The sequence below is a fragment of the Anarrhichthys ocellatus genome, unplaced genomic scaffold (genome assembly GCF_004355925.1).
Source record: "Anarrhichthys ocellatus isolate YVR2014 unplaced genomic scaffold, GSC_Weel_1.0 scaffold14, whole genome shotgun sequence".
NCBI classification, from domain to species: domain Eukaryota; kingdom Metazoa; phylum Chordata; class Actinopteri; order Perciformes; family Anarhichadidae; genus Anarrhichthys; species Anarrhichthys ocellatus.
In genome coordinates this window covers 8,682,448-8,695,303 of record NW_022280044.1, presented here as the reverse complement: position 1 = coordinate 8,695,303, position 12,856 = coordinate 8,682,448, and the positions used below count along the sequence as shown (strand labels likewise).

The 12,856-nt window shown below is 45.3% G+C and overlaps 3 protein-coding genes across 6 annotated transcripts in view; 1 reads left to right on the top strand and 2 right to left on the bottom strand.

Annotated features, from left to right (window-relative positions):
* ldlrap1a (low density lipoprotein receptor adaptor protein 1a) overlaps positions 1–498 on the bottom strand; it is a 13,230-nt gene extending 12,732 nt beyond the window's left edge. The window contains exon 1 of one of the 2 annotated variants that reach the window (XM_031854280.1): positions 286–498. In XM_031854280.1, the coding sequence (XP_031710140.1) occupies positions 286–370 (85 nt within the window). In that variant the 5' untranslated portion in view covers positions 371–498. The remainder of the gene's footprint in view (positions 1–285) is intronic. The other variant, XM_031854279.1, reaches the window with a different exon arrangement.
* Positions 499–1,432: 934 nt separating this feature from the next.
* maco1a (macoilin 1a) lies at positions 1,433–9,778 on the bottom strand. Its single transcript, XM_031854308.1, has 11 exons — positions 9,513–9,778; positions 8,555–8,696; positions 8,143–8,269; positions 7,883–8,006; positions 7,557–7,735; positions 6,585–7,128; positions 6,310–6,468; positions 5,870–6,052; positions 5,587–5,707; positions 4,396–4,570; positions 1,433–3,428 (listed from the first exon to the last, which is right to left on the bottom strand). Exons 1-11 carry the CDS (start codon positions 9,590–9,592, stop codon positions 3,226–3,228), a joined length of 2,037 nt encoding a protein of 678 aa, XP_031710168.1. The 5' UTR covers positions 9,593–9,778; the 3' UTR covers positions 1,433–3,225.
* Positions 9,779–9,835: 57 nt separating this feature from the next.
* On the top strand, positions 9,836–12,832 carry srfbp1 (serum response factor binding protein 1). Of its 3 annotated transcripts, none has more exons than XM_031854178.1 (3): positions 9,836–9,920; positions 10,689–11,147; positions 11,234–12,832. In XM_031854178.1, exons 2-3 carry the CDS (start codon positions 10,701–10,703, stop codon positions 12,446–12,448), a joined length of 1,662 nt encoding a protein of 553 aa, XP_031710038.1. In that variant the 5' UTR covers positions 9,836–9,920; positions 10,689–10,700; the 3' UTR covers positions 12,449–12,832. The 3 variants fall into 3 exon arrangements, with proteins under 3 accessions (XP_031710038.1, XP_031710037.1, XP_031710036.1); XM_031854177.1 differs by lacking the exon at positions 9,836–9,920 and adding an exon at positions 9,937–10,194; XM_031854176.1 differs by lacking the exon at positions 9,836–9,920 and having other exon boundaries at positions 10,211–11,147.
* Positions 12,833–12,856: the final 24 nt, after the last annotated feature.

The following is a 12,856-nucleotide window of genomic DNA, read 5'->3' as shown; positions in this document are numbered from 1 at the left end:
ACACACACACACACACACACACACACACACACGTTTGTAGTTGTCCTTTTATCCAACAAAGCGAAACGTTTGTATTGTTAACATTCACAAGTTAAAAACATGTTAAACTTTGCTGCAACAGCTGTTTTCCCTTTTATTAAAAACTTTGACAGAGTGAGTTTACACGTGTGACGTCATTTTGTTACCATAATTAAGATAAAACACACAGCTGTAAGCTCTAAACAAACGTTCAACTTCTGCAAACAAAATGCAGCTCTTTCTCTCAAACTAACGACTATTTCTTACTTCTGTGTCTGCCGGCAGTCCAGGACTGTTTCGCCATACTCGGGCTCCGGATAATAGCTCTGCCAGCCGACTTCAGCGCATCCATGTCGGCGTTTGAAGCTGCAGAGGAGTCGGTGAAGTTTCGCGGAGAGAAGTGTTGTTGACCACCGGACTGCTGATGGAGGAGGATGGACTTGTGGTGCCTTCGCGTGCTGTCAGAAATACCGCTATTTACGAGGTCAGCGCACGTGAAACCAGCCCACACGAGAGAAAGCATGCCGCATTTGGGTAAAATGGGAATTTGAAAACCGTTTAAATTCAGACGGTACGAGAATAATCCACTCAAGGCAATACTAGGACAAATTATTTAAAAAAAGTGTATCAGTGTATTAAAGTCAGATACTCTCTATTGTGGAATAATGCTGCTGAGAAAGAAGTAAGTCTATAAAACTTAAATTATACTTACTTTTTATCTTCATATTGTATATGAGCACTTTTTCTGTTGTTTCATTACACTTGAATGTGGCACAGTTGTTGAGATGTGACATTTAGTCACATCACTAACTTTAAAATATATATATTTTCAGATTTTAATTTGTTTTGATGTGTGTTTCTATTGCCCTCTGAAGTTTCGGATGCTATAACATCTTGTGAATAGAGCTTGTATAGCATTATCTTCCCAGAACTGATCAGCTAACAGCTCACAAATATTTACTTTACATTTATTTCCACTTATTACGACACAGACACAAAACCTGCAGAACAAAGCAGCTCTGTGCCCTCAACATCTCTATTTAAAAAAGTATATTTGGTTGCGTTGTCTGCCTTAAAGCAACTGAATGTAACGTGTCGATGAATTTCCTATTAAGAAATAGGTATTTACAAGGAGCACCTGAAGGCATCATAAAACCACAGGGCAACCACTTATTTTCTGATTTTAAGCACTGGAGCAATATATTCATAGACGGAGGATGTCAACAATATTTATCTAGCTATGCTGAATGTTTCATGTTGGATTTGTTGGCTTCGTGTGAATGCATTCAATTTGTGAATGTAGAAAATGTGTCAGTTAGGTGTTTGTGGGTGATTTTGGGTTAAAAGTTCAGCTTCTTGCCAAGAGTCACGAGAAGGAAAACTCGACACACAGATGATGACGCGCACACTCACACACTGAACAGCTTGCATTGCCACCAGCAAGACTTTCTTTAATAGTGATGGCCAAAGTGAAAAGAGTGACACAGCCACCATCACTTTGAGTAAAGAAAACAAACATGGCGGAGCAATGAAAAGATAAAACAAAAGCAATTTTCCTTTTTTTTTTTCCCCCCAACTTCCTTCTCTTCCTTTAACACAAACCTATAAAAGCAACTTCAGAACTGAATTCACAACACCAGAGCGATCCACCACAAATAATACTTTTTTTTTTTTTTTCCCCCAGGTAGGCAACATGACAGCACAACATGGTCAAAATGGTTCAGAGGGAGGGGGGAGTAACCTCCCCCCCTCCCCCAACACATCACATTCACAGAATCCTTCCTGGTAGAAAATATAGGAAATCAACTGAATATGATGGGAAATATCAAGGAGGAGCCACTCAATACAGGTTTCTAACAAATAAATAAAACGGGAGTTTACTGACCACCTGCTGCTTCGCCACGATCAGCCCCGCACCTTGTAAACACAACACCATCTGAACATGGTCTAATGACGACATCACTCGTTATGCTAGCTACATCGGTCGAAGTATGGATGGGCAACCGAACATCAACACTTGGCACTTAAGAACGGAAACAAACAAAGAAAACATTCCTCAGTAAGTTAATGTACATCGTTGTAAACAGCTAAAAGCCGACTCTTAGGGCACGATGAGAGACAATCAGTTTGGTTGGCGTTTTGGCGCACCAAGACTCTGTCACTGTGAAATGACGCGTACCATGTCCAGTGTTCTGTTTTCCCTTTAAGTCCGTGACATCGTGATCAACTGGTTTTAGCCTTTGAATACTGAATTGAAAGGATCAGATTGAGAGAAGTCTTGAATGAATGCATGAATCGGAGCGAGAGAAACACGGCTTTGAAGCTCTGATGCTTTTTTTGATCCCAGGATTGCAAAGTATGTGGTTTTTGCATCTTAAAAAGAGAAACGGCAAGGCACTGTAAAATCTGCAAATCACGGTAACGACCGGTTACCTCGACATCATTAAATCCGGTGAACAATGTGGCCTAGCGGGTTCTAATTTGGTCCAGAGGGAGAGGAAAGGTGTCTGCAGCAGAACAACAGGAGAACGTTAACATTTTGGCAGTGCCTGGTCAAATCTAGCAATAACAGTTTTTTCTGGTTTTGCTTCATCGACTAACCGATAATCCCGGAGGCTTCAGCGTGAAGAGGATGAATCATATTGGAACATCTGAAGGACGCAGCAAACGTTTATCCGTTCAATATCTTTTAGAAGAAATGTACAAAACTGAACTGAGACGTTACAAAACAAACGATCAGGGATTTCAGTGAAAAGCATGAATAGTTTTTACATTCATGTCATTCACTTTACAGGAAACTGTCTTCTGTCTAAATACAAACCATCATGTAGAAATGAAACGTCTGTGTGTCGGGTCACTTTAGAAGAACATATGGCGGGGGGGGGCATGGAGCGATGCATGGCGGCTCTTCGGGAGACTTTTGACCAATGAATCGTGTGTTCATTTCTCCCCCTTCAAACAGATCACGCTGGCTAATGGCTAAATCCCAAAACTCCAAAAGAAACTCAAGATTGTACACAACCCTCTCAAAAGAATAGTTCTCATAATAGAACCAAAAACACACATATGTATGGAGGGGGCTGGTGTCTGTATGTGGTACATTAGAGTGCAAAGACCTGTCAGGGGCTGGTAAACAAAAAGCAGAGAGCTTCGCCAACGTAAAGAAAGAGACAAAGTTCTGTCTGAGGACACGCGTGGCTGTCAGAGTCACTTCTTGAGGGGCTGGTAGACCGAGGCGTTGGGGTCCAGGGAGGAGGGACTATTGTCCATGAACTTGGAGGAGTAGTGCGGGGCCACGGGGCTCAGGTTGCTGCCGTCTGAGGAGTAGGACAGGCTGGGCATCACCGCCATCACCTCGGCTATCTTCTGCTTCAGCTCGGCGATCTCCTGCTCCCTCTGGTGGATCTGACCTGCACGGGATGAAGCACACAAAGACGTTCAGATCACCGCGTTGAGGACCAGCTCGAGGATCACTCATACATACAAAGAGAGTCCTTCTTACAGGGTGGGCATTATGGATATAATCCTCCATCATGGTATATATGATTATATATCACAATATGGGTATTTATCATGATTATTGCACATTTTCTTGACAATTAACGACAGAAATGCTTCTTTTTTTGGTTATTTCAGCAAACTAAAATCCCGACAAATCAAACTTCTTCATTACAACAATATAAAACTCCATTAAGTATTCCCGATTACTGATTTGAAACATTCCCTACGATGGGGTAATACCCCCAGAGATGTTAAAGGGGCCGGTACCTCTGTATGGTTATGGATTTTACAGATGACTATCTCAATAACTTGGGTATTTTTCAACCTGGACTCTGTTTCCCATGTTGAAACTGGTCAAATATGAAACTCTGTGAAACGGGCTGTAGCGTAATCGCTCGGGGAAATTCCTCACCGACAATTCACGTCCACTTAAAGTGTTTGTTTTTGCTACTGACCGGCTCCGATTGTTATCATGAGTGTCTGACATCTTCAGGTAAAGAAGCCTACGGTGAAATAAAACCTTTTTCTTCACCGTGCACTCTGATTGTTATCGTGCCGTGTGACTTGTTGCCAGAAGACAACGGCGGAAGCGTGGGCGAGAGAAATACAGGTGTTGTGTTGGAGGACAGAAAGCGTAGCTTAGTGTCTGAAATAATTTCAATGTCTTGACTCAATATTTAGATGATTTCAATAATGTGGATGTGACTCAAGATTTCACAATGAGACAGATCTTATCAAGTGAAGAGTAAAGAAAAAGGGTTTCTATCTCTGTGGGGTCCTTTCCATAAGGTGAGGCAAAAACCAACAGTCTAGGAACATTGAGGGTGAGGACATCATCTAAAATGAAAATGACTACTAAACAGTGGCGCTCGCTACCTTGTGCTATCTCCAGCTGCCTCTTGGCATCCCCCAGTGCAGAGAAGAGGTCCAGCTTGATCCGGGTCTCAGCACTCAGGCTGTTCTCCAGGTGCTGGGTCTTCTCCTGCATGGCCGACAGCGCCGACATCAACACCTCTGTGTCCTTCTCGTTCTCTTTGTACTTCCGCAGCTCCTGCACGTGGTGGAAGAGGAAAATGAGAAAGAGCATCGTAAATGAGATGAAGACGAGATGACGCTATAAAAGCATGTTCTTAAAATGAAAATGTAACACCAGGCACACCAACAAGCAGCTTGGGAACTACCAGTAAGAGCATAAAAGGTTCAAAGTTTACATTTCTAACCAATTCAATTCCCAGACATCCCACCCCCTTCTGACACAAAATGATTGTTTGCACATTTAGCTGTCAATCAAACGAGTTACGCTACTTTCAACTTTACCGAACATTGGGCGGTGTTAGCGGACTTTTTTCACCAATATGAACGATAATCCCGAGTGTCCCGTTTGTTGTTGCGAGCGCGTCAGTCGGTAAAAGATTTAACGTTGAGCGCAACTTCACCACAGCAACTTTTCTTGGGACTTTCCCCCCCCCGGCTGGTCTACGAACAGAGCAGGTGAAGGTGTCTCCATTTACCAAACCGACTAAAGAAGGCTAACGCAGCAACAGAAGCTTCATTTAGTGGTGCACATCCCAACGAAAAACTCCCAAAAAAGCCCTTTGCCTATGGCGGGGTTGTAATAGAGAAGGCTCCTGAAACACTATTAAAAGGGCCATAAAAGTAAGACAGACATTTTAGTGATGTAAAAGTCATTTTGTCAAGTTAGCTGTCAGAGGGGGAAAGGCTGGAGCCCTGTTTTACACTTATTATGAGCCACTAAAGTGCCTTACTTTCTAAACAAAGCTGTGCTGAATGCCTGATGCATCAGAAGGCACAGGGGGTCTATTTATTCAATTACATCAATTACCAAAGCTAAAACAGCATATCATTTTAGTAAAGTGATCACCAGCTGCTGTTGTTGTTAGAGACTCAAGTACAGCAGCAGCCTGTTAATGACAGCTTATTCACGATTACAATCACAGAATTTGAATCACGTATTGTACAATCTCTTTACTGACAAAGGAAGCAGAACTTCACTAAGCTGAAGCTTTATGTTATCAGAGAAAGACAGGAGAGTCTCCTCCTCCTCACCTGACACTTGCCCTCTAGATCCCGGATCTGCTCCTCCTTGAGTTTCATGTCCATGCTGAGCTTCTTGCACTCGTTCTCCAGCTCTCTGATACGACCACGCAGAGAGTCCGTCGACTCCACTCTGTTGGCCACAAGAGAAAAACGACACTTTTAACAATGGAAAAAGGCAAATACGTATGTGCAAGAGTCAACAGAGCTTTCATTTCCCGTCTCGATATGTGCCGATTCAATCTGTCCAATTAACAGAAGCTCATGTTGATGGCAGAGAGCTGGGCTGGAGTACCTGGTGGCAGCAGCCAAAGCCACGGCTCGGGCAGCAGTGGCCTCTTCCATCTTCTTCCTCTTCCTCTCCTCAGCCAGCTGTTTCTCAGCGAGGGCGCGGGCCTCCTGCTCGGCCTTCAGCCTCTTCTCCAGCTGGGAGATTGTCTGCTTGTCCTTCTGCTTGGCCTGGACGGCGCTGTGGAGCCTACAGGGTGGAGGGAGAACGTGGTCAACCAGGCTGGAGCATAAGATTAAACACACGCACTGAGATGAAATGAGGAGTCGTGGTCCGTAATAAAGCTTTTCAGGAGGAAGTGACGCACTGTGAATCCCAGCTGAGCTGACATCCCTGAAAGCTGCTGTGTGGTGGGATGCACGACCAACAGGGTAGAGAACCCAGAGCTCAAGTTTTTACAATACTGAATACTGCATACTCTGTGAGTACACTGCACATGTACGCACTTGTTCTGGAGCAGCTCGTTGTCCTGGCGGAGCTGGCCCAGTTCGGAGCGCAGGCTGCGGTCCTGGCTGCTCAGAGAGGAGACCTGACTCCGCAGCTCCGACTCCAACTGCCGGTTGGCCTGAAGATCGGCCTTCAGACGCTTCACGTCCTGCTCCAGCCTTTCAGAAACAGAAAAAAAAAGGAGGCACGAGATCATCAAAAAGGCAAAAAAAAGTCTCCTGTAAGTAGTCCAGTACAGAGACAATTACTCCATTATTGTATTAGTGTGTCTTACCGTACGAGAGCGTCCGGCTTGCCCAGCTGGTTGTTGGGGATGCAGTTCTCCACCGGATCCTTCTGCCCTTTCCCCGCCCCCTTCTGCTTCTTCTCATTCTTACTGGTGGAGGAACCCGGCGGGACGCTGCCATTTGAAGAACTGTGGTTCCGCGGGGACGAGTTGGAAATGTTACCCCCGCCTCCGCCGGCATTTTTGTAGTTCTTCCCCGCCCCCGCCGTTTCCTCTTTAGAGGCCGAGTGCGTGTTGGCGTCGGCGTGCGTGTTCTCTCCTGCCAGGTCGTTATTCAGTCTCTTCGCCCCGACGTAGTTCTCTATATACTCCGCCTCCTGCAGTTTGGAGTCCAGTGCGTGTATAATACTATTGTTATTGATTCCAACCGCGTTCTGTTTTTTGCCCTCGCGCTCTTTTGCGGTACTGTCCTTCCCTTTTTCCCGGTACTCCAGCTCTGGCAGCGGGACCGGAGTGCTTTTCTTTCCAGGAGGTGCTCCGTTCTGGGATACAACGGCGGGTTCCACCTCGGAGATCCCTTTAGCTAAAGCAGCTGGAGGAGAGCACACGTTGGCAGCGTTAAGACACATACAAGCAGAGTTAACCTAATTCCAAAGCAATCTGGGAACATGACCATAGACATAGATTGAATGAAGGTCTTTGTGAGTGCGAGTCAAATCAGAGAACATCTCCGACCAGCAGGCGTTTCCAGGAATACTTTCTGCTTTCTATTAACTACAAAATAGACTCTAAACTCTGGTGCATTTGAGCATTCGGTTTGAGTCGTTTCTGCTGGCGGTAAAATTCTAGCGCGGACAAAACATCTGGGCCGAGACCTCCTGAAAAGTCTCAAAAGCAGACCAACCCCAGGATCATGAGATAGTAGATAGGAAACACCTGTCCTCTTTGTTTCCCCTACACATGAGTGAGCTGCTGACATTGTAATAGGGTCGTGTGTGTGTGTGTGTGTGTGTGTCTCACCCTCCTCTGCCTCCCTCTCCTGTCTCTGCAGCATCTGTTGCTCTGGCGGTAGAGCCTGCAGTAGAAGCTGCATGTAGAACTCGTTCTCCTTCTGCACCTCCTTCTGTTTCCTCAGTCGCATCTTGTAGCTGACGTAGCTCTTAAAGCCGAAGCCCAGGGTGACCACCGGATAGCCGATACTGGGAGGTGGAGAGAAACACAACGTCGCCTTTAAATATAAGAGCGTCCTTATATTTTTAGGCATGAAATATTGAAGCATGTGCTATTTTATCATGACTTTCTTTACTATTAGTGCACGGACAAAAAGCCTCTCCTATGGCGTTTACCAGTGAGCAGCAAAGGGTCGACACAGGTCCACGTGAAAGTTCTTCAGGTCTTTGAACCGGATGGCAGCTTCGATGTACACAAACAGGATCCACAGCGAAACAGTCGGTAGACAGACTCCTCTTTCTGCGTGAAAGTAAGAGGGAAAAAAACTGGCACTGAAAGAAACATGGGGACTATGGACTTCTCGTGAGTCTTTGAGGTGAAAGCGGCCGTGTGGCCCGGCAGAGACACGAAGGGTACGCAGGAAACGTGGACTGACCTGTGTGCCAGACGTACTGGACCCAGACGTAGGTGCTGGCAGCGAAAAACAGCCATTGGACGGGGATGAAGAGGAGGCAGATGATGTCCGACGTAAACGCCACGCACACGAAGAAAACAGAGAACGCCTAGGTGTAGGAGGAAGACACGGACAATTAAATATGGCGTAACAACTCTGCATGAATACAGTACACATGCATATGTAATAATATAGTGGCATGTGCACACACTGTACTAAAAGCTTGTCTTGTTTCCCATCCACCACTACCATGTAAATACAGTACATGTTTTTCAGTTGCATATAGGCTACGTGCATTGGAGATGCATTTAATCTTTATTGTGCATCAGACCACCTCATAGCATTTAAGTTCATATCTGGTGGAAAAGGGGGTTTGTGTAAACAAAGCTCTTACCAGTCCCTGGTATCTGAAGGAGTCGTAGACGCTTCGAATGAAAAGCCAGAAGGGCCACAGGTACTCAAACCTGAACTCCAGCACAAAGTCGGCCAGCAGAACTAACACCCACACGACCAGGAACTTCAGGTACAGGAACGTACTGCGGGAGAGGGTGTTACAAAAATAAAGACAAAAGAAAGAAACAGAGGATTTAGGCGGCATCATAACACGCATCGGGTTTTTACAAGGCCCTCTCCAGTGTTACCTCAAGTTCATACTGTATTTGGAGGCAGATACAAATATGATGATAGGTATAAAGAGAGCGTCAGTATGTATGTGTGTCATGTCTGGACATGTTGCTTAAAAAGCACAGCTGGTTTCTTTCATCTGGCTTTCCGTCCACAGATCTAGAGGTAAAGACACGCTGCTGTGACAGTGCATCTCCTTCAGGAACACACGTGCTTTGTTCCAGTTTGACCCAAAACAAATTTTGGGGTTATTGTTTCTCTGTCGTATTCAAATTATAGACCGCTGATGGACAAAGCACAGGTGAGAGCCCCTCCGTCGGCGTACACCCCGAATTTCAAAACGAGCGCGCCCCTGACATTGCTGCTGTCATCTCAACCCTCGAGCGTCATTATTCTCTCAAATTCACGCTTTTTTAAACAATAAAAAAAAAAACTGGAGAGATTTGCATTGAGCGGAATCTGTTACAATTCATATTTAAATCCCAATTTCATTTTACGCCAGAATTTGAATTTAACCATCAAGCCAGAGAGAAATAAAAGCACCAAATACAACACAAATAACGTTAGGCCTATAATAATTCTGACATAAAGCGAGCATGTTCATTTTAGCTCGTTAGCAACAACCAACGCGTGTTTAAAACATAAACGCAGCCTCGTCTTGACATATGCAGAGAGGCGCCATTGTTACACAATAACGTCCCAGAAGTCCCCTTCTTTTTTTTTCGTACCTGCTATATATACCCTCAGTGATTCGGTTCCGTTTTAACGGCCGTCGGAGTTTGCTGCAGTCCGCATTGCGCCGCTTCATCCTCCCCCTGTTTGGTTCACTGGTGATATCGGTCTGGTGGTGGCTGTAACTGGAAATGTCATCCGCTCATCCTCAATGTTCCCACTTCTTCAATTATCCAACCATTGTTGTTGTTTTACGCACATGAAACAAAGAAATAAATAAAAACAGTCCCGCTGAAGGCCCCTCCCCCTTTCTTGACACGCACCCCCCCCCCCCCCCCCCCCCCTTGCTGGCGGCTGACGTCATTACGTCGTCGTCGGTCGGAAAGCGTCGGAAAACATGGCTGCCCCCCTGCGAGTCGATACGTTTCTCTCAATTTTACGTGTTTAACGGTCGCTTCTGAACGGTAAGTGTAATAATAATTGGTTACGAGGGTCTTGTCATGTCATCCGCTCATCCTCAATGTTCCCACCTCTTCAAGTATCCACTATTGTTGTTTTATGCACATGAAATAAATAAATAAATAAAAACAGTCCCGCTGAAGGCCCCTCCCCCTTTACGACACGCTCCGTGTGACGTCCTGACGTCGGTTGGTCGGATTGCGTCGGAAAACATGGCTGCTACCCTGCGAGTCGATACGTTTCTCTCAATTTTAAGTGTTTAACGGTCGCTTCTGAACGGTAAGTGTAATAATATCGGGTTACGGGGATCTTGTTTTAGTTTACGGAGCCGCAGGTTGTTGAGTTAACGCCGCTGCCGTGTAAAATAAGCCGATACACGTACGACGTTACTTGGTAAAAGTTACCCACGCTGGTCTCAACCACGTTTGTTTGGCAGCCTTTTCTACCTCAGCAGAGATGTTTAAAATCTCAAGTTTATTCAGCTGCGACGTCACATGATACAATTTAATATAATTCCTCGATAAAACAGTCTGTTTTAATGCGAATGTATTATGGGTAGTTTTAATGCGGCATAACCTATTTCACCATTTTACGTTTTGGTTGTTGCCATTGACAAGTTATCATCTAAGATTCTTTATATATTTTTCTTGTTTATTGTAAAATAGTGTTTGTACATTGAGAGCGGAGTGGAAACCGGAGCCAAATTCCATGTATGTGTACTGTACATGGCCAATAAAGCTGAGTGATTCTGAAGATGGCTAATGTTTCAACAGATCTTATTCACCATGGACATGGTAGAGGAAATGATGCCACCGACTGAGGAAAAAGAGAGGCAGGAGGAAGAAGCAGAAGATTTAGAAGGAGGAGAAGATGATGCTGCAGATGAGGAAGAAGAGAAGGAGGGAGATGATGAAGAACAGAAAGGTGGGGATGAACAGGAAGTCAAAGCAATCCCACAGGCCGCAAATAAAAGAAAAAGAAAAAGAATTCCATTGCCCAAAAAAAAACCCAAAGAGAGAAAGAAGGATGAGGTTCTGAACCTCAACAACGAGGTGGTGAGGATGAGGAAGGAGGTGAAGAGGGTGAGGGCTTTGGCCATCAGAAGGCTGACGCGGCAGATCGCTGCGCTGAAGAAGAAGAAGGGCAAAGAGATGGAGATTGAGAAGAATCAGAGGAGAGCTGCCAGACTGCTGGAGGAGATCCATGCCATGAAGACCCTCTCACCAGACCTGGTAGGCTTCTTAATAATTTCTGTTCTTCCATTACTGATGGAAATGTTGACACGTGTCTAATTGGATTGTCTCCCCCCTGTTTCCAGGTGACAAAGACAGCCTTGCAGAAGGATCTACACTTCGAACAGGTGTGCAAAGACCCCAAGTCTACCATGTCCGACCGGGCCACAGCACGCATCGCCACTCACCCTCAGTTCAACAAGAAGATTGAGGAGATCAAAGCTGCCGTGAAAGCCTTCAAAGAGGAGCGGATGAAGGGTGGAAAGCAGGGAGGGAAGGAAAAGGTGCAAAATACAGGTGGGAAGGTGACTACACAGTCAGCAGAGCGAAAGAGTGAGAAAAAAGAGGACATTATAGTGGAGCAAAAGGAAATCCTAGACAAAGAGGAAGGAGGTGATATCCTTAAAGACACTCAAGATGCAACTGTTGCCGAACCTGAAAAGGAAACCATGAAAGCAAGTCCTTCAGCTGATACTGCGGATGGTCAAAGGAAAGAGATACCAGAGGCTAAGAATGTAATATTAGCATCAGTAAAAGGCAGTGAAGGAAAGGACGTTGTGAAAAATACACCTCAAGCTAAACATGCAGAAAAGAAACCCGATCCTCAGTCTGCACCAGAAGTGCTCCAGAAAAAGGAGGATGAGGAAGAGAGTGATCTAGAGGCATCAGATGATGAAGAGAAAGAGTACTTTGATGACAGCACAGAGGAACGTTTCCACAAGCAGTCGTCCCAGTCCGAGGAGAGCGACGACGGCTTCTTTGTGGGAAAAGTGAGCAAATTCAAGAAGAAGAAGAATAAGCAGGAAAGTGTAGAAGGGGACAAGGCCGATGAGCGGCGTGAAGGGAACGGTTCAGACCGGGTCCAGAGAGAACTGGATGAGCTTGAGTCCAGGCTGAGGTCTAAAGGGACCTCTCTTCAGTCTGTCTTTTGTTCTACCCTCTCTTCGTCTAAGCTGGGCGGGGGCAGAGGGAGAGGCGGGGATAGATTTAGGGGCCAAGGGAAACCACAGGGGGGCCGTGGTCTAGATCGAGATTTCAGTAAACAACCCAAGTTCCAAAGGCAGGAGAGAGGAGCAGAGAGACATCCAGGGTCCAAGTACAGCAAGCCCGAGTCCTTTCCCTCTGTGGGCAGAGGGAGGGGGCGAGGGCGAGGCAGGGGTGGAGGCAGAGGTGTCTTTACCCATCAGGAACCACAGCAGGCACTGCATCCATCGTGGGAGGCCAGTAAGAAAAGGAAGGAGCAGCATGGACAAATCCTGGCCTTCCAGGGGAAGAAGATCAAGTTTGACGATGACGACTGAAACCGTTTGTTTATTAACGTTGAATACATTTAGTTTGAGTGTCGTACACACCACATTTTTCTGGTCCTCGTTATCTGGCCCACTAGTGAGGCGTAAACGTCGTCCCTCAGTATGTTGGAGGCTCAATACTAGTGGAGATGATCTTTGAGAAGATTTGTTTGTATTAAATATCAGGAGAAATGTGTTGGAATATAATTTTATTCCCAAATGAGATTTAATTCTAAATTGTGAAATGCATCACTTGAAGCATGTTATTTGTCGTGAAATAGATTTACTAGTTGACAAGTAATTTGTAAGAGGGCCAATTCTGTTAGAAATGTATATTTGGGAAGTGATATTTTTCTTTTTTAATGTTTTTTTGAATAAAGTATTTCTAAACCTGTACACGATTTCACTGCTTTGTTCTAA

Bases quoted from the DNA above. Each gene is read 5' to 3' on its own strand.
- srfbp1 (XM_031854176.1), top strand. From the start codon at position 10,677: ATGTTTCAACAGATCTTATTCACCATGGACATGGTAGAGGAAATGATG. The intron at 11,148-11,233 runs GTAGGCTTCTTA...CCCTGTTTCCAG, and splicing joins AGACCCTCTCACCAGACCTG to GTGACAAAGACAGCCTTGCA.
- maco1a (XM_031854308.1), bottom strand. From the start codon at position 9,592: ATGAAGCGGCGCAATGCGGACTGCAGCAAACTCCGACGGCCGTTAAAA. The intron at 8,270-8,554 runs GTAAGAGCTTTG...TCCTACACCTAG, and splicing joins CCTTCAGATACCAGGGACTG to GCGTTCTCTGTTTTCTTCGT. The intron at 3,429-4,395 runs GTAGCGAGCGCC...CATCCCGTGCAG, and splicing joins GCAGCTGGAGATAGCACAAG to GTCAGATCCACCAGAGGGAG.